Source organism: Phalaenopsis equestris, unplaced genomic scaffold (genome assembly GCF_001263595.1).
Source record: "Phalaenopsis equestris unplaced genomic scaffold, ASM126359v1 Scaffold000552, whole genome shotgun sequence".
NCBI lineage: Eukaryota > Viridiplantae > Streptophyta > Magnoliopsida > Asparagales > Orchidaceae > Phalaenopsis > Phalaenopsis equestris.
This window is the reverse complement of record NW_018164992.1, coordinates 3538783-3558858: the sequence shown is the minus strand read 5'-3', so window position 1 is coordinate 3558858 and position 20076 is coordinate 3538783. Positions and strand designations below refer to the sequence as shown.

At 34.9% G+C, this 20076-nt stretch overlaps 1 protein-coding gene across 2 annotated transcripts in view; it reads right to left on the bottom strand.

Annotated features, from left to right (window-relative positions):
- LOC110029237 (cell differentiation protein RCD1 homolog) overlaps nt 1-20076 on the bottom strand; it is a 76658-nt gene that overhangs the window by 27071 nt on the left and 29511 nt on the right. For both annotated transcript variants that reach the window (XM_020731432.1, XM_020731433.1), the window contains one exon: nt 5947-6053. In XM_020731432.1, coding sequence (XP_020587091.1) covers nt 5947-6053 — 107 coding nt within the window. The remainder of the gene's footprint in view (nt 1-5946; nt 6054-20076) is intronic.

The window sequence follows — 20076 nt, the reverse complement described above, 5'->3', positions numbered from 1 at the left end:
CCACCCCCCACCTCCCACCTCCTAATTATCTACTTCTAATAAAAAAAGTAAGTTTCTATAGCATGCTCTCTGTAACTGCTTAAACCCTATAATGAGTTCTTTAATTTACACATCTTTGTGACGAACTTTTTATCAAATCATATAAGTGCATCCATATGCACTTCTTCATCCAATTCTCCATTAAGGAATACAATTTTTATATCCAACTGTTGTAAGGGCCCATCAAGATTAACAAGTGATAGAAGAACTCTTATGAAGTTTAATTTTGAGATTTAAATAAATGTCTCTAAACAATCAATGTCATAGATATAAATGAATTCCTTGACAACCAGTTAAGTCCTGTAACTTTTTAGAAAGCCATCAAACTTATACCTGATCATAAACAACAATTTGCACATTATAGTTATCTTCCCTATAGGGTAGATTAACAAGCTCCCACGTGCCATTTTTTTCAAAAGTTTTCAACTCCTTTAAAAAAACCCACTTCCACTTGGGAGCTTTCATAAAAAAATTGAACAGTATCAAGAATCCTATTCAAGGCAATTGTGAGATAAAAACATGAAAAATGGGTGAAAAGTTTTCATATGACACATAATGGGATAATGAATGTTGGGTGCAAGACTCACATCCTTACAAGCAACAATAAAAGGACTAGAATCGTTAGGCTTAGGATTGGAACTAAACGTAGGTTCAGAACTAGAAGACTTGACACTTGAACCTAAAGTGAACTGAACATGGGCTAAAAGCTCAGTGGGGGCATTACTTGAAGGATTCATGAATTCTAAGCAGTGCAAAAGTTCGTAGACCTTTCTTTTGAGTTGTCATTTAGCGCAGTAGATAATGTTAAATGGTACAAATATCATAATTATTTTTTTGTTTCTTCTTTGTTAATCATTATAGAATCACAAAGATCATGAGATAAAATGTCTAAAAAAAATTACCCACTTTTCTCCTGATATAATGTAGCTTGTTTTCAGGTTGAAAAACCAAGGTTGGGGAATGTTCAACTTGGAAAAGATCCTAAAAAAAGGATGGTTGAATCTTTGTATTATCGCCCCTTGAAGATGACAAGTGAAAAAGACGTGTAATTCAAACAAAGTGACATCCATGATAACAAATATTTTTAAAAAAATTGTATCAAAATATTTACACTCGTGTGAATGAGAGCATAACCAACAAAAAGGCTCTGAATTTAGCTCGAAGATCGCTATTCACTCGAAAATTAATTCAAATTTTGGCTCGGATCGAGATCAAATCAAAATAAATGAGTCGAACTATGAACAAAAATTTTTTATCGAGCTGACCCCAGCTCGGCTCGAAATCGGATCATTAACAGTCCTATTAATGGTACGACTGTGAATTTAATAAATTTAGTTGGAAGATTGTTAATCACCTAAACTTTGACTTGAATTTGGCTTGGATAGAAAATGGATCGAATTAAACGAGTCGTGCTACGAGCCAAAATTTTGGATCGAAATTATTTCAAACCTATTTTGAGTCGCAGCTCAGCTCGAAATCGGAACGTTAATATACCTAACCAACAAACACATTTTTTTACTTGGGTTCAAGTTTTCCTTAATTATAACTGTGAATGTTAACAAATGCAATACACTCAAATATCTTTAATAATAAACAAGAAGAGAGTCAATTTGTCAGGAAAATCTTAAGAAAAATGTCAAAAGGTATTTCCAAGTTTAAAATCTTATTGGGTATTCTATTTATGAGGAATGTAGCAGTAAGAACAACTTCACCCCAAAGATATTTTGACACTTGATTGGTAAAAAGCAATGCCCGAGCAACTTTCAATAATTTTTTTTTCTTTCAATCACACTATTTTATTTTAGTGTCGACCAAAAAATTTTGATAAACTACTATTTCGAGAAAAAATTGACCCAAAATATTTTTAAAATATTCTCAGCAATATTTGAATATTTTTTTGAATTTGTGTTTGTATTATGGAGTAAAAATTTTTGAAAATTATTTTCACTTCAAATTTTTCTTTGATTAAATAAGCCCAACTTAATCTTGTGTGATCATAAATAAATATCACAAATGTTTTTTGTAGAATATGCATATGTTTTATAAGGACCCCAAATGCCATTATGAAACAAGAGTAAATGGTGTAGTTCATTTGTAAGTTGGGAGAAAAATACATACTGATATTAGCAAAATGACAAACTTCACAGTAAAAAGAAAAAGAATTTTTATTCTAAAATAAATATTTTAAATACTGAAAATTAGGATAACTTGACATATAATGTCATAACATAATATCATTGAAAAAAAAATTTAAATAAGTACTTTGACATTATCTATTATTGTCAAGTTCATCATCAAAATAATAAAATTCATTATTTTCCTTAATACTATCAATCATCCTCCAGTAGTCAATTCCTGAAACTTATAACAAGAGGAGTAGAAATTGCTTGATATTGACGGTCAGAGATAATTTTACTAATGGACAACAAGTTACAAGAAAAATTTGGGAACATGGAGTACATCATTAGTAGTTAACAACAAAACGAGTTGGACAGTTCCTATCCCAACAATTATCGAAAGAGAATCATTAACAATTTTGACCTTCTTATTGCCTACATAAGGTCTATAAGATGAGAGCAATTTAGAGCAACCTGTCATATGATCATTTACACCATAATCATTTATCCAAGAATTAACAGAATTAGGAATAACACTTAACAATATGGCTAAAGAATTACCCTTCTACACAAAGGAGGAAGACAAAATCAGGGACTGAAAAAATTCTTATTATACAATCTTCAACCCTAAAGTTACATATATAGGTAAATCGTTCTCTACTAATTTACGATCTTATCAAATATATCTAGCCTAAATATGGAAATGAAAAATAATTCTAAAATAAACATAAATTAAAGAGAATAAAATTAATCAAGGAGATTCTCAATTGTCTCCAATTAATAGGGACGTCGATCCTCCTATATTTCAACACTCACTTAAGTTGGGTCGTAGATACTGTAGAGACTAAGCTTGACATTAAACCCAAAGTTGCTTGATAAAAGAGTTTCGGTGAAAACATAAGCAACTTATGTGTCGGGATGTAGCTGTTGTATAATTCCACAATCAACTTTTTCAGAGTTAAAGTGCTATCAATTTTAATATGTTTGACTCTGTCATGATGCATAGGGGCAATACTAATAGTTGTTCGAGCGTCACAAAACATCTGTCTAGTTCTGTCAGAGGTACACATAAATTCCCTAAAAAATTTATGAATCTAGATCCCTCCACATATTCCTAAGACAAGTGCCCCATACTCTGATTTTGCATTGCTTCTATAGACAACAATTTTCTTCTTACTTCTCTATATGATCAGATTTCCCTATACATGGCAGTAGTAACATGTGATTGACCTTCTGTCAGTGAGTACCCCAACCCAACTTGTCAGTGTAGACTTCTACCTCTCTGTTTCTTGTTGTCTTAAACAATAATCCATAACAGGAGTCTCCTTGAAAAACCTTAAGATCTTGTACACCATCTCCAAATACTCTTCATTTATGTTAATCATATATTGGCTCACAATGCTGACAGAGTATGCCATATTTAGCCTAATTTGTGACAGGTAGATAAATTTTCCTCCCAATATTTGTTATCCTCCCTTATCCACAGATATACTTTATTCTCCTCTTATAGACTTCTTGTTGGGATCCATCGAAATATTGACAATTTTGCATCCAATCTTCCATGTCTCCTTTAGCAAAATTTAGGATGTATTTCCTTTGTGATATAATAATGCCCTTCTTGGACCTTGTTATCTCCATACCTAAGAAATATCTCATAGTTTCTAGGTCATTGGTTTCAAACACTTCTTTGATTTTATGAATCTTTTTTATCATCACTAGTAAGAATCATATCATCTATATATACTATCAATGTAACAATCTTATCTCCCTAAGTGTGTTTGATGAACAGTGTATGATCGGTTTGACCTTGAGAGTATCCATTGAATCTCATAATTTTAGCAAACCTTTCAAACCATGCTCTTGGTGGCTTCTTTAAACCATAGAGTGACTTTCTAAGTTTGCATACAAAATTTTTGGATGCAAATTAAAGCGTCATCATAATATTGATGAAGTTCCTGCTATAATGTCATTAACTTATTGTAATACATAGTAACATTACAATCATTCTGCTTGCATATCCAAAATTGAGTTTTCAACTAAAAGATTTGAGAAAAATTCTCCATGTCCGAATAAAGATCTCGAACAGCCTCCTAGACATCTTGAGCAGTGGAAAGAAATAGGCGAGGTTTCACTATGGCAAGTTCAATGGAGTTGATGAACCAAGCAATAAAAAAATTTTCTGATTGCCAAATTTTTTCATATTAGGGACACCAGCAACAAGTTTCAAAATTTCACCAATTACTTGTGTAATTTTGCTTCTCCAGCCGATTTCCAATTTTACGGATTAGGCCCAATCGAGATAGTTGTGCCCATTGAGTTATATAAGCATGAGATGAGGGTTTGGAATAACAATCAACAGAAACATATATGAGAGGAGTATAGGGTAGCGCAGAGTAGTTTCAAAATTACTATAATTGGCAGAAATGGTAGAGTTTCTTTGGGTGTTGGCCATCATCGACTTGTACAACATTATGAAACAAGGATAGCAAAAAAGAGCAAGCAAGGACTACCATGAAAAGTTCACGTGCGAGGCCATGATACTGAAAGGGTGGAAGATTCTGTTTGGCTCTGCAAATCCCCTACACTAGAACCTCAGCTTTGTGAAAAACCGCCCATTCTTCCCTAACAAGAAAATAATGGTCTAGAAGGAGACCAAAGCGCAGTTGGAGCACTCCAAGCATGGCGATCTCCTTCACACCGATGCCGATGAAAGGGAAGGCTTCTACGACTCTTGAGAAGCCTGCTGCTCATGCTTGCTCCACAGAAGCCTAAGATTAAGTAGATCAAGGCTCTAGCACGAGTTTGTCGGGCTAGGTAGCGAGAGGTTCTGAAAATTAATTGTTTATTTTCAATTCTAGAAGGGCGTTTACAACATAAATAGCAGAGTAAGGTCGCCAAATTAAGAAAGCCACAAAATTCTCATGCAAGAAGAAAAGGAAACAAAAACTACCAATAATACAAAATAATAAAAAATGAAAATTGTAAAAATTGAAAAATATTAAAAAAGAGAAAATTTAAATTTCTCTCCTAAAAATCCAATAAGAATAAATCTTCTGTCAAGTTTTTCTATCAATTTTTTCTGAATGGCAGGAGTTTGGCTACTATAACTGGATTTGAAAAACAGCAATCCACTCAATGGCTATATGCGTTGGTTCATTTATGTTATGAGGATTCCTAATAAGGAACATCTCCATACATTGGGCATTATCTCTTCTATGATTTGTAGTATGTCCAAGGCATATCTTCAGAATGAATTTCATGTCCTTTTCTATTGATAGGCCATCAACAATATTTGAGGTGTCTTACAGATTTTTGGCTTCAAGGACCTGTGGGGTACTTTCTTCATTGCGGCTACTCAGTCTATTTGTTAGGGGAAAGATTGATTTTAAAGACATTTTGTTTTACATCAGTACATTGGCCTACTTTTATATATGCTCACCTCAAAAAGCTATAGATGACAAAATAAAGTAAAAAAAATTGATGGATTTGGTTATCTTCTATCAGTGTAGACACCTTTGGACTTTCCCTTATCCATCATTTCTTTCTTTTATGTTTTCTATTGTTGTTGTGAATACTTATACATTTTTCCCCAACTTTTTAATAAAAAGAAAAAAAACAGCACTAGTTAAAAAAAGAACCAAAAAAAACATGAGGATTCGTGATAAAAGGCTGATGCTAACGATGATGATGATGATGATGATGATGTTGATAAAGCACTAGTTTAAAAATAAATAAAAATAAATAAATTACTTTACCAAAAAAAAAAAAACATAATGAATAAATAAATTACCTTTACAAGAGCTCCAATCACACCCAAGCTAGTCAATCTAAGAAATTCGTAAGGCTTGTCCTTGTTTGTAATATTCAAAAAAGGGTATAAATATAAAGGAATATGTGCTGCAAAAATAGAAGTAATTGTTGTTGTTAAAATACTCAAGCTGCCAAGCCAAAAATTAAGGGGTCATTTGCGATCACTTTTATTTTTTGTTTTTATTTTTATTTTTTTTATGTTTTAATTTGAAACAAAATATGTTGGTGAGTTTGAATAAGATATGGTTTTTTTTAAAGCACTCAAAAAAACTAAAGTTATTTTGAGTTTTCAAAAATATATTTATTTTTAGAAACAAAAATAAAATTATATAAAAAACACATTAAATAAAAATATTTTTAATAACCAAGGAAAAAACAAAAATAAAATTGATCCCAAACAAGCCCTAAGCTTATATGCTAATGACATACTTAAAAATGGTGCAATACTAGAAGTAAAAGAAATATCTACATAGGAATAGACTCTTGACACATTTGATGAATCTATAGCATCTTATCTCGTCTATCCCAAATAATTGGGATATGGCTAATGATGTATTATATCCACATTGGGGAGTAATTACAAAAGGAAAGATACAAAATCTTATTGGATGTTATTCATTGTAATACATCAGGGGCACATTTTTTTACATACATATAAACCCAATTCTTATGTATGTACATTTGTAACACCTAAATTTTTATTTTACATTTACAACACCTTTAACTTTTAAAAAGGTGAAATACACCGTGCTATGCATAGGTAAGGTGGTATGCATGTAAAAATTGAATTCTAGGCGTTAGACATGTAACTACTGTGCTATGCATAGGTAAGGTGGTATGCATGTAAAAATTGAAGTCTAGGCGTTAGACATGTAACAACGTAGGAAATGAGTGGTAAGTACGTAGATTTTGGAAAACATTAATATCTAGCATCTCATTTCAAACTTAAATGAAGTTAGGCTCTATGGACATTATGAATCATTAAGGATGGCTTCTTACAGAGAATAGAGGAAAAGATTATTATTGAACAACAAAGTAATGGGATATGCCATGTGTGCATGCATGTCTGCCCCTTTATGTGTGCGCATGCACATACATTTCTAAAAACATAGTGAGCATAACTAATGAGGCAAGTTCTATCCAAAACGAGAAAGGAAAAATACAAATTAAATAGACTTGGAAATAAGGCATAATGTTGCATCATGTTACATCAAGAATCTACTGAAAAAAAATGAAATTATTTATATGGATAACTAAATGAGTAAATGATGAGAATACTATGACCACCAAACCGAGACAAGTTTTTATTCTGCAAAAAAAAAAAAAAACTCATAATTGTAAACTAGAGCTTTCAAAAAAGGTGCTATATTCTCAACATTGTTTAAAATGTGCATTTCAAAGTGCACAAATGAGCCTTTCAAAGTGAAATGGACCCAAAACACTTTCAAAGCATTCATGAGCTCCATGTAGCATTGAAGGTGTACACTTCAATTTTTCCTAAATTTTCAACTTTTAATGCTATTAAAAAAAATAAAAAGAAAAGAAATTTGTAAAAAAATAAAAAAAGTAACTTACCACTTATCATCTATCCTAAGATACCCTTATGCCACCTTTCCCATCGACCGTAACATTGTCACATATTTGCTTCTTACTCCAAATTTTGGATTGTTTACACTATTATCTTCTTCCTTTATCCAAGCACAACACTTGTTTTATTAGTATCCACTATTTTATCAATGAATCACATCCGTAATTTGATGATTTTAATTTAGCTTGCCATCCTGCACGTGTGTTCTTTATTTATAACTATGGTTGATTTTAAATTTGATCCATAATACTTATCATAGTAATATTATTTGAAGATAAATAAATATTACATAGCTAAGTTAGTGCCATGTTTTGATGTTGCATTAATGATACTAATTTGTTTGTTTGTTTGTATGTGTGTGTGTGTGTGTGTATGTGTGTGTGTGTGTGTGTGTGTGTGTGTGTCGATATAATCTATTTTAATATTTCTAAACAGATAAAATTAAAAAATGATGAAGTTTATGTTTTGCACTTTGAAGCTTAGGTTTCATTTTATGTAAGGATGACAAAACACCTCTGCTTTTTAAAACACTTAATTTTTAGGTTAGGTTTAAATGAATAATCTCCATTGATGTGGGCGTCATTTCCGCATCCAACTTAGATGGATGCGGAAATGAACGGGACGGGCTCACCCGATTCAGGAACAATTCCAGCCACCAAGGCTGGTTGGCCCCCTTTGAGCCCCTCCTTCCCTTAATTAGCATTAGTATAAGGGTTAATTCACTTTGGCATTATAGATATGTTATGCTAGAACCTATAGACAGCTTTTAGCTTTTGAATTGTATGCAGTTTGATATTATCGCCTTCTTTCTTCCTATTTGGAGAGTTGTATCATCTTCTCGTTCAAGTAGTGAGATTGTCTATTGATCGAAAATAGATGGTGGTCCCTTCCTCATTGTCTTAGATGTCACATCTAGCAGTGGAGATTATTTTTTCTTCTGTTTTTTCCTCCCCAAACAGCCATTGCCGCCATACTATCTTTCCCAAATACCTTTTAAATTTCAAACATGACTAACTACTAATATCTTACATTATTCCATAATTTTTCCTTGATCCTCATACACCATCTAGGAGCTCAAAATTGGCGTCATTTTATATTAAAGCCAAATTCCAACCATAATACTAGATCTCTTCGTAGATTCACTTCATACTACAAACCCTATATTCACAAAAACTAATTATTTCTACATCCACGAAAAATGTCCCTACACCTGATTCTCAAACTTTCAACCAACCCAAGATCCACAAACATACCTTGGCCAAAACTCTATAAGTGGGGAGCAAATCACAATGCCGCCAAAAAGAAACCCTCAAAGAAATGTTCAATGTCTTGTCATAAAAAATATGCATCAAGAAATCCTCCAATTACAATATAGTCCTGCTAATTTTGAACGAAGACAGCACGACGAGGTCACCCAAAGTCATAACGATAACCAGTCATATGAATAAGATGAAGAGAACCACTTCCACCAAGTGACCTCGACTGACGAAGAACCAATGCTTCGCCGATTTAGCATTGAGAATAGAAGTAGGAAGAGAGACGTTGAAGTGAAGATTGCTTTACCATATTTTAATGGTCGTCTGAATCAGGACAAAATCATTTAGTAGCTCTAGATAATAGAATGAGTCTTTTAGTACAAAATCATTCCACTTAAATAAATGGTGAAATTAGTTGCCATTAATTTAAAGATAGGAGATTCCCTATGATGGGAGAATTTGAAACCCAAATGCCAATAATAAAGAAAAGAGCAAAATCATGATCCGATCTAAGATGAAGGACATGTAGTGCAATTATCTCCTATCACACCACAAACATGATAATTTTCAAGACTTCACCGTTTACTATAGAATGACTTACGAGTAGAGGAGCACACACCGCTGAGTTTGAATTACTTATACTGAAATTTGAGCCAACAAAGCTAGAGAACAACATAAGATGATATCTTATAGGTTTGAGGCCATCCATTTGCAATTTGATGCAGTTACAACCCGACTAGACCTTGCTAGATATCTAGACCTTAGCCTGAGAAACGAAAAAACTGCATAACAACATTCAAAGACCCCATCCTTCAGGCAAGGTGCAGCCTCGGGATTGGCCTACAAAGCAACTCCAACCGGAGAGCTAAAACCTACCACACGTGAGGAGATGTCGACATCAGAAAGAGCCATGACCGATCGGGCTAGTACCCCCAGTCTTTCTAATCAAGAAAAGTTTCAACTATAGAGAATATGAACACATTACATCTAACTATCCAAATTGAAGAGTGATTTTTTTTTTACTGAGCAAGACACAATTAAAAATAGATAGTAGAGACTCTACGAATTAGAAAAATTTAAAGGAGTACGAGCTTCGTGTAGATAATGGTGAGATGCTTGTGATTTGATGAGTTCCCTCGACTGAGCCAAATATAGAAAAGTTGATGGTTCTATGATGATAAATTCAACATTTCATAGGCTTTATTCCAGGATCGTTGCTCCCCAACCGACCAACTTATAGAATGCAACTAATGGAATATGAGGAATTTCAAAATTGTACTGAGGATCTAATGTTAAGAGGATTTGTTTGTGAGAGTATTAATTCATGTATTGTACCAGCTCTGATTGTACCTAAGAAAGACGGATCCTAACATGTGTATTGATAGCAAAACTGCGAACATGATGACCATAAAGTACATCTTTCCCATCTCAAAACTAAATAACTTGTAGGATCAACTACATCAAATTAGCATCATTTTCCAAGATCAATTTATACTCTTTACTATCAGATTTAGATGAAACATGTGTGGAAGATTGGTTCAAGCCAATGAATTGGATTGTCTAAATGGACAATCATGCCTTTTTGTCTATCCAAGGCCCTGAATACAATCATGCAGCCGATGAACCAGGTTTTCTAAACTGTTATTATGAAATTGTGGTTGTTTATATTGATAATAATTTGGTGTGTAGCCATTTCATGGAGGAGCATTGCAACACTTGTGATAGATTTTTGGAGTTCTTCGGAGAAACCTGTTGTATGGTCATCTAATGAAATATTACTTTCTGACATCGCAATTTCTTGGATACAGTGTTTCAACAACGAGTAATGAGATGAATTTTGCTAAGATATAAACTATAATAAACTGTCCAAGTCCGAAGACTTTCACCCATACGCACTACTTTTATGGACTGACTTCATTCTATAAGAGGTTTATAAAAAATTTTAGCTAAAGTGTAACACCTTTGATAGAGCTCCTTAATACAGATAAATATCATGGTCAAATGAAGCCCATTCAGTTTTGATGCTTTGAAGAAACATCTTACTATGTCCCAATCATAGCTCTTCCATATTTTAATCAAGTATTTGAAGCTGGGTGACTGGAGCTATGTTGAGCTTGGGTGGACACAATATCTCTTTTTTTTAGTGAGAAGTTGAATGACTCCAAACAAAATTATTTCACGTATGACAGATTTTTATGCTATAGTGAGAGCCCTTAGCCATTGGACCATTACCTGCTAGCCTATGAGTTCACCCTCTAAATTGATTATAAAGACCAAAGATTTTTGAACCAAAGAAAGCTAAAATGTAAGCATATCTCTCGAATAAAATTCTTCTCCTCCTTTTTGGTTGATGCTCAAGTATTAAACTAAGAGCCAAAATAAAGTAGTTGTTCTGAGTCCTTATCACTTATTGTTCACTATTATGAAATATAAGGTGGTTGTTTTTGAGGTGTTAAAAGATTTTTATAAAGATTTTTAGGAGATTTGGAACCGTTTCCAGAAGAGACCCTACGAGCAATACACAATTATGATGCTTATCTGTCCTTCTAGAAACATTTGTGCATTCTTAGAAGTTCACTTAGGAAGAGCATTTAAAGAAGTTCCACAATGAAGGAATGACAATACATTTGACATAAATAAGACCCTTTTCTTAATGAAAGAGAACTTTTATTGGCCTAGATTGATATGAAATGTGGAGATGAGTGTTTGGCAATACAAGGTATATCACTTAGCTAAGATCTGAGAGTATAATGTGGGTCTATACACTCCTTCCTATTCTAAATTTACCATGGGCGAATGTGAGTACAGACTTCGTTAGCAAAGATTTTGTTTTATTAGTAAGGGATAGCATCTCTGTCACAAGACAATAGATTCCTCACATATTATTGACCTATAGTTTAGGGAGATAATCCATCTTTCTTGTGTGCCCAAGGCTATCACTTCATATAAATATATAATTTTTTTATGCCATTTCCAAAGGACTTGATGGGATAAGCTGGGTATGAAGCTCCATTTCATTTCAACAGTTTACTCTCAGACTAATGAATGATAGAAATGGTAAATCAGAGTTTGGAAAACCTCTTTAGAAGTTTTGTGGGCAAGAGTATTAGACATTAGGACTTGATTTTCCCTGAAGTTGAGTTTGTTTATAATTGCTCCAATAGCCAATCTACAAGCCACATCTCCTTTGAGATTATATACAGGAAAACTTTTCTCGCATCCATAGAGTTAGTGTTATAGTTTTAGCTACATGCCACATTTCAAATTTTACATGAACAGATGATGATAGAAATTGCTAAACAAAACAACAAATATTAAAAATGGGCTAATAAATTCAAGAAAGCTATGAATTTCAAGAAAGGTGATTTGGTGTGAATCAAATTGAAGGAGATGCTTCCTACAAATTCATTTGAAAAGCTCACACCTATAGCTGATGATCCATTCATACTTGTTAAGAAGATCAATGATAACACGTACAAGATTGAAGCTAACAAGTAGTAGGCGACTACAACATTCTACTACTTTCAATCTTTGGCCAATCGACATACTACAAGGATCCTAATGCTTCTAATGAAGAAGGTGAACAGGCTCACCCGATTCAATTTTTCTTGGCCAACTCGGCAATTTCAGCCTTCAAGGTTGGTCGACACCTTTTGGGTTTTTTTTTCCTTAATTAGCATTAGTATTAAGTTTAATTTGCTTTGGGATTAAAAATATATTATGCTACAATCGGAGACCAACTTTTGATGTTTGAATTTTTTACCGTTTGAATATGTGAAAGGAAAACTTCCTTTCATCTTATTCCTCAATTGAAAACATATATTACATATTTCATACACTTCTATCTCTACAAATTAGGATTATTTCTAATATAGAAAAAATATTGTAATTAGATTTCCTCTAATTAGGTACATAATATCAAGCTTCCTAATATACACGTTTCCTCATATACAACTATTAGATTTAATACTTTTAATATCAATCTCCTTTAAGCTGGAGCATAAATATTTATTAAGCCTAGTTTTTTACGAATATAAGTGGCTCTAGCTCCATTAAGAGCCTTGATGAAGATGCCCCCTACTTGTTCCCCAGTTTTTACATGAGTTGTAGAAATCACATTTTGTTGAATCTTTTCACTAACGAAATGACAATCTATCTTAATATGTTTAGTCCGTTCATGAAAGACAAGGTTTGAAGCAATATAAATTACAGCTTGGTTATCACGCCGCAACTTTGCTAAAACTGACATCTTAAAACCTATTTTGGTCAAAAATTCCGAGACGACATCAATTCGCTCAAAGCTTATGCCAGCACTCGATACTCAGATTTGCACTGGATCGTGACACTATAATTTTTCTTACTCTTCCATGAGACCAAAGTAACACCAACAAAAATATAATATCCAGTAATGGATCTTCGATCAATCTTAAAACTTGCCCAATGTGCATCAGAAAAATATTTAATAGTTCTATGGCCATGATTCTAAGATAGAATCCCTTTTCCAGGAGTTCCTTCGAAGTAACATAGTTGTTCCAGACCTGACCCATGATGGATTGTGGGGGAAGATATGAACTGACTTATAGTGCTAACTGAATATACAATGCCAGGACGAGTCACTAAGAGAGTTTATTTTTCCTAGTAACTTCCTATATCGCTCAGGATCATTAAAAGACTCCCCATCCTTAGTAAGTTATTGATTAGGAAGTATCAAAATACGGAATGATTTCACCCCTAATTTCCTATTTCTACTAATAAATCCAAAACATACTTTTGTTGAGATAAAAATATACTTTGCTTGCTCATTAATATCTCAATCCCCAAAAAGTACTTCAAGAAACCCAGATTTTAGTGTTGAACAAATTTTGAAAAATAATTTCAAAATGGAGATTCTCTGCACATTACTTTCAGAAATAATAATGTCATCGACATGCAACACCAACAAAATTATCTCATAAACAGATTGCTTGAACAATATAGCGTGATCACTTCCGCTCTTCTAGTGCTTGAGTAAATCTTCCAAAGCAAGCCCGAGGGCTTTGTTTCAATCCATATAGGGATTCCCAAAGACGACATATTTTTCCAAAAACCTTCTAAGCAACAAACCCAGGAGTTTGCTCTATGTACAACTCTTCTAAAAGATCATCATGCAGAAAGACATCCTTCACATCAAGCTAGTGGAGAGAATAATTATTCATTGCAGCCAAGGACGAGAAAAAGTGAAGCGAAGTCAACTTAGTCATCAGAGAGAATCTGTCCAAGAAATCAATCAATAAATTTGAGGAGAGCCCTTAGCAACCAACTGGGCTTTGAGACAAACTACAAATTCATTAAAATGAAACTTAACTAGAAAGATTCATTTACAACAACATCCTTCTTTCCAGAGAGTAATTCTATTAGGCCCCACATTTCATTTTCAATTAAGACATTCATTTTATCAAGTATCGTGGCCCGCCTCCCATAATGGAATAGAGGTTGTTGAATAGATCTCAGGACCTCAACAGAGCCAAGGGAAGTAATAAATGAGTAAGAAGTAGAAAATAACTTATCGTAATTAACACAAGAGGAAATGGAACAAGCATGTTGATGTTTACCTCTTCGAAGAACAATAGGTAAATCAAGGTCACGAGGGAAAGGATCCACTGAAGAGGAAAATACGGGTGTCCGACTAGGATTAGGGGGAACAGAGTACATTGGTGATAGGTGGTCTAGGCTAAGGCACTGTGGTGGAGGAAGAGTTGAACTGATAATGCGATATTAACAACTCATTAAAATCTTTTGAGCATTTAGGCAATGATGAGTCACCAAAGAATGAGGTTTGTTTAGGAAAGGAGGTATCAGCAGAAACCGTGTACTTGTTTAAGAGAAAAAAATATAGATACCCATTTTGCATATGAGAGTATCCTAAAAAAATATCTTAATGACTTGAGGTCCAGTTTAGAAACATGTGGACGAGTGTCACGAACAAAATAAGTACACAAATAAAATATATGTCGTTCAATGGCAAAGAGAGAGTTGGTTGAAAATAGAAATTTGTAGGCTGGCTCTGTAAAACAGTATAAGGCATCTAAATGATCAAAAAAATGATGCAGAGATTGTATCAACCTAGAATTATTTGGGCATATTAGTTTGAAATAAGAGTTGTAGTTGTCTCAAGAAGATGCCTATTTTTCCTTTCAATTATTCGATTTTGGGATGGAGTATCGACACAGGATGACAAATAAAGCATCATGTTTTGTGTCATGTATGCCTGAAAATTTGCAAAAAAAATATTCATTAGCATTGTCACTTCTTAGAATCTTAATAAAAACATTAAATTAAGCTTTAATTTTAGTACAAAAAGATTGAAAATATGACAGTAACTCAGAACGAAATTTCACAGAGTAAAGCAAAGTTACACGAGAAAAATCATTCACAAGAGTAACAAAATATCAAAATTCATTAGATAAAATACGAAAAAATCCACATACATCATAATAAACCAACTCAAAACTATGGGTAAATTTTTTATTAATTTTGAGAACAGAAGACAAACGATAGTGTTTAACAAATTGACATGACTCACAATCTAAAGATGATAATTTCTGAAATTGCGTAAAACTTTTTAACACCGGTGATGATGCATGCCCTAATCGACAATGGATCTCAAAAAAAGATAAAGTGTTGAACACGCTATGAGTTAAGATAGTTTGTTATCTAAAATCTATATCCTCTCAATTCTTGTCTTTTACCAATAATCATTGTTGGCATCAATGTTTTGGGTGTTCTTTTGATTCTACAGGACTTTTGCTCCACTCTTATGTGGTACCCCTAGCTTGTAAACGTTCACTGAATCCTCCCCTAACACGTGTAAGCACTAGGGTGGTATTTTTCTTGGGCGCACCCACGCCAGGCTTTCGCCGGCGCGCCCGTGCTAACTCGCGCTGCCCCTACATTGGCAACTCAAGCATGACCTGCACTAAAAACTTGATGCACTCGTACCTAACTCACTTAACACGCCCGTGCTTGTTTTTTGGTGCACCCGCGTTCGCTTCTGCATCATGGCCCCGACACAACCACGCCATATCAAAACCTGTTCCTGTTCTGGTTCCCCTTCGCCGAACCTAGCCTTTTGGGGGATAGCTTGGTCATTATTAGTGAGCAGAGTACTCCATGGTTGTCATGTCAAAAGGAGGTTGGGCATGCTCGTTACATGGGGCTAAGGGGCCTCTCATGGTCCATTTTTCATTTTGAGACAAAAAGGACCAAGGGAGATCAAGTGAGCAGCCAAACTTTTTGGGGTAATCTTAAGAAAAGTGTGTGTGGGGGGGGGGGGGGGGGGGGGGGATTGGGAGAGAGATTTTTTTAGAGTGAGCTAATATTGTCTTGGAGAGGGAGAAGATTTCTGAACTTCTTTGTCCTTATAGACCTACAGAGAAGAGTCTGGCTTTGGGGAGAGCTTGGAGGATAAATCTCTAAAGGTGAGCTTTCTTCTTAGGTTTTCTTCACTTCTCCGCCCATTTTACTTCCTCTTCTTCTTCATCCATCTCATGTTATTGAGAAATGAGTGTGAGAGGATTCTTGAGGTTTTTCTTGGGCTTCCTTGGAGCAAGGAGGTTTCTTCTCATTCCAATGTGGAAGGAACAAGGATCAAGCAAAGAGCACGCATTCTCAAACATCGCGAATGTAAACTTTTCTAACTAGGAGTCGAAATCTCTTGATTTCTCCACTCCCTAGGCTATGAGGGTTTTTCCCCACGAAAAATACCTCAATGTTGTGTTTAACAAATGGAGGTGGGCTTCTTAATAATTTGTGTAGCAAGAGGTTGGTACACCTCACCATCGCTAAACCCTAGATCCATGCAAGGACAAGTTTGATTTGTCTTCAAACACGATTGGGTCTCATTTTGCATTTATCATCATCATTTACAAGCACATGTCATTGGACACATTTGTATTATTTGGCTTGTGTACATTGCTTGATTTTTTTTTTAAAATGTGCATCAATTTGCTTTGTGGCTACTTTTGGTCGACTTGATCAGCAGGTTGACCACTTTAGGCCGGCTTGATCAGCCGGTCGACCACCTTTGGTCGATTTGATCGGTTTGGTCAACTTGATCAGTCGGTCGGTTGCCTTTGATCGGCTCGCCCAGTCGGTTGCCTTAGAGTGGCCACCTTTGCATGTAAGGAATTATATGTGATGCATGAAGTTGTAAAAGGCATGAAAATGTATAGGGCTTGATGCCCATATTTTTGATTATATGAGAGTATGTTTGGCTTGATGCTCATATTTTCATATATGTGAAAATATTTTGTTGGTTTAATGTCTATTGCGCGAGATTCATTATATGCAAAATCATATTTGGTATGAATGTGCTTTCTAGCATTGCCATACATGCAGTATCACTTTGAGCACCTTTACTTGTGATGTCTCTTTGAGCACCTATACTTGCAGTATCCCTATGTATGTATATCATCATACGTACAGGGTTGGATACTCGGATACTTCAGAAAAGGCAGCTAACATATAAAGCCTGCCTGGTGCACAATTCTCCTTAACGAGAACTATGCTACCTCACTTTCTGTGGCACCACCTAGAAGTGTAGTAGGTATGTCACATTGTGGCCCCCAGTATAGGTCATGCTATCTAGCCCCTGAATCCATCTAGTGCACAACGTGTGTTCATTCAGGTGTGACTTTCACCTAGCATGAGTCACACCACCTCACACTCATGGCATCATTTAGGATTGGTCATGTGTTTATCATATTAGTTTTGAGCATATCATGCATCGATTGTGCTTGTCACTTGCATGAGCTCGTTTGGTCGCTCTTCGGGCAAGGTGTAATTCCTCTTTGGGGTGCCTATACTCGATACGACCGAACTTCTTATCATCCATGTATGTTGAGTTACGTCACATAACATTTTTTTTGTCATTTGTGTGAGCTTTTGGTTTGTCTCCCGAGCGAGGTGTAACTCCCTCAGGTTTTGTACCCAATGCACCCAGTCTGCATGTGTCATATGAGTGTGAAATCTCTACATATCTGCGCTTGCATGCTTGGCATATCCGTCGTTAGCATATGCCACCATATGCTCGTAAAAGATGCTTGATTAGCATGTTCATAACCTATGTTATTACCTGGTATTCGACTTGATCACTCGTACTTCGATAAAGTGGTCATGTCAGATTCAACTCTTTGGCATATCTTTAGTGGTTAATCACACCCAGGTCAAGCGATCATGGTATGCTAAGTCACCTTGCATATTGCATGTGCATTACCTAATTGTCTCGACAACAAATTAACCTCGTTAGTTGAGCCACCAGTTGGTCGTGATGTTTTAATGAGCATTGCTCACGAGAGTATCTCGGCAAGCAATGTAATTTATTGCATTATGACCAACACGTGTATGTTTGTGTTAAGGTTCCAAGAGGTCTAATAGATGCTACTTAGACTTTCTTTCCTTATAAATTATTTTAAAAGTATAAAAAATATATTTTTACTACTTATTCGCATCATGTTTTAAAAATAATACATCTATAGCTAAGACCATATGTAAGGTCAACTTTTAAAGCTTTCATTTGCATAAAATTGCATTTAGTGGCATTTATTAAAATTCCTGGATCATTAGGATAAAGTCGGGGTCGACGAACCATCGAAATCATACGCCACCCCTAAACACACTTTTGCACACACTTAGGTGCTAGTGATAGGACACCTTGTTCTACATGCTTGCTAAATTATAATAGGGTATAGTAAGGAATTTCACATGTTCAGCTATTGTTGATAGTTTGTGCCTAGCAGGACATTTTGTGAAATGCTTTGTGTGCTTATCGAGTTTGAGACGTGCGCACTAACATTTTAAGTCGATCTTCTTGTAGGGAGTCATACCCAATGGGGAGGAGCTATAATAGTTTAAGCTAATTCATTTTCTGCAGGTTCTATTCAGCTCTCCTTTGGTCGGGCATGATTCATCACGTTGCATGTATGTAACCCGTGCTAACTTCTTTCTCGCAGGTTCTATTCATCTTATGTATCAAAAATAAGATACGTGCACGAGTTCTACGACATCTAATGTGCAAAACCATTTGAGAGGGACCGGAAGCGGCATGCTTGTGCTCCGTACCTTAATTTTGAGTTTACTTTGATGTATAGAACTATGATCAGGTATGTATATGCAGAACTTGACAACCTTTTTCTACTTTATTGGATATGCAGCCAACCCAGCAACACCGTTTTATTATTTATATTTGGTTTATTTATTTTGTATTGAGTGTTCATATTTTTGATTTGTTATGATTGTGGTTTGTCTAGAAAGCTCAATGTATATACAATGTAAGCTCTCTAAGAAAATAAGATTTACTACATTTTTTTATAAAAAAAATATTATTATTAGAAGATTGAGATAAATCAAAATTTAATATTAAAATATTATAACCTTTTAAAATGAATATTTACTTTTCTGCAAGGCCTTCGGGCCAGTTTTGAAACGGATTGCATAGCATGGCTATCACCCAAGTCATACCTAATAAGGCCTCTACATTAAGGTTGATTAGATAATTGTATTATTTTGCATGTCCCGAAGAAGAGCCCCCGTGTTTTTTCCTCGATTGACCAAACATAAGATTTTTACTTAGGCGGTTATCTAAAGCGTTTAAGATGTTACAGGCTCGCCGACTTAGATGGGGTATAAGTCTTTTGTGAGTTGATTTTGACTTCGTAGTCGGACCACTCTTTCTCTTTATTCTAAAGGCATCATTGTTACTCTTTGGCAGGTGTAAGTTCCATTTCAATAAATTCCACTTCTAAAAGGGATTAGATATTTCTTTCCTTTGACTTTAGGGTTATCAATATTTTCTTGAACGACACAATTCATAAATTGCTGACAAGGGATCTCAGGTCAAGTTGGGTTGACTACTTTCACGACCAGGTAGACCTAGGGTCTCAATAGCTTGGGATGACGGATGACCCAATTATTTCTACCATATTAGGATTTATGCATCTCTCTGTTTGTAAACCCTTTTGAACTCGGCCTTCCTTTGACCACTTGTTGATATCGTCTCATCAGCCATTTGAGATATGATGACTCACTCTCTGCCCTTATAACTAGTTAGGTTTTGAAGCGTAGGGATGTTCATGTCAGGATTATGTGGTTATTTCCTAGGCCCAGTTTATCGACAGGTTGTCATCCATTCGTAAATGTGAGGGATTCACCCTCTCCATTTTGGCTCGTTATAGTTTTTGAGGCGGTGAGATGTTCCTAGTTGAGATAACCACACTCTATTTGATGCACA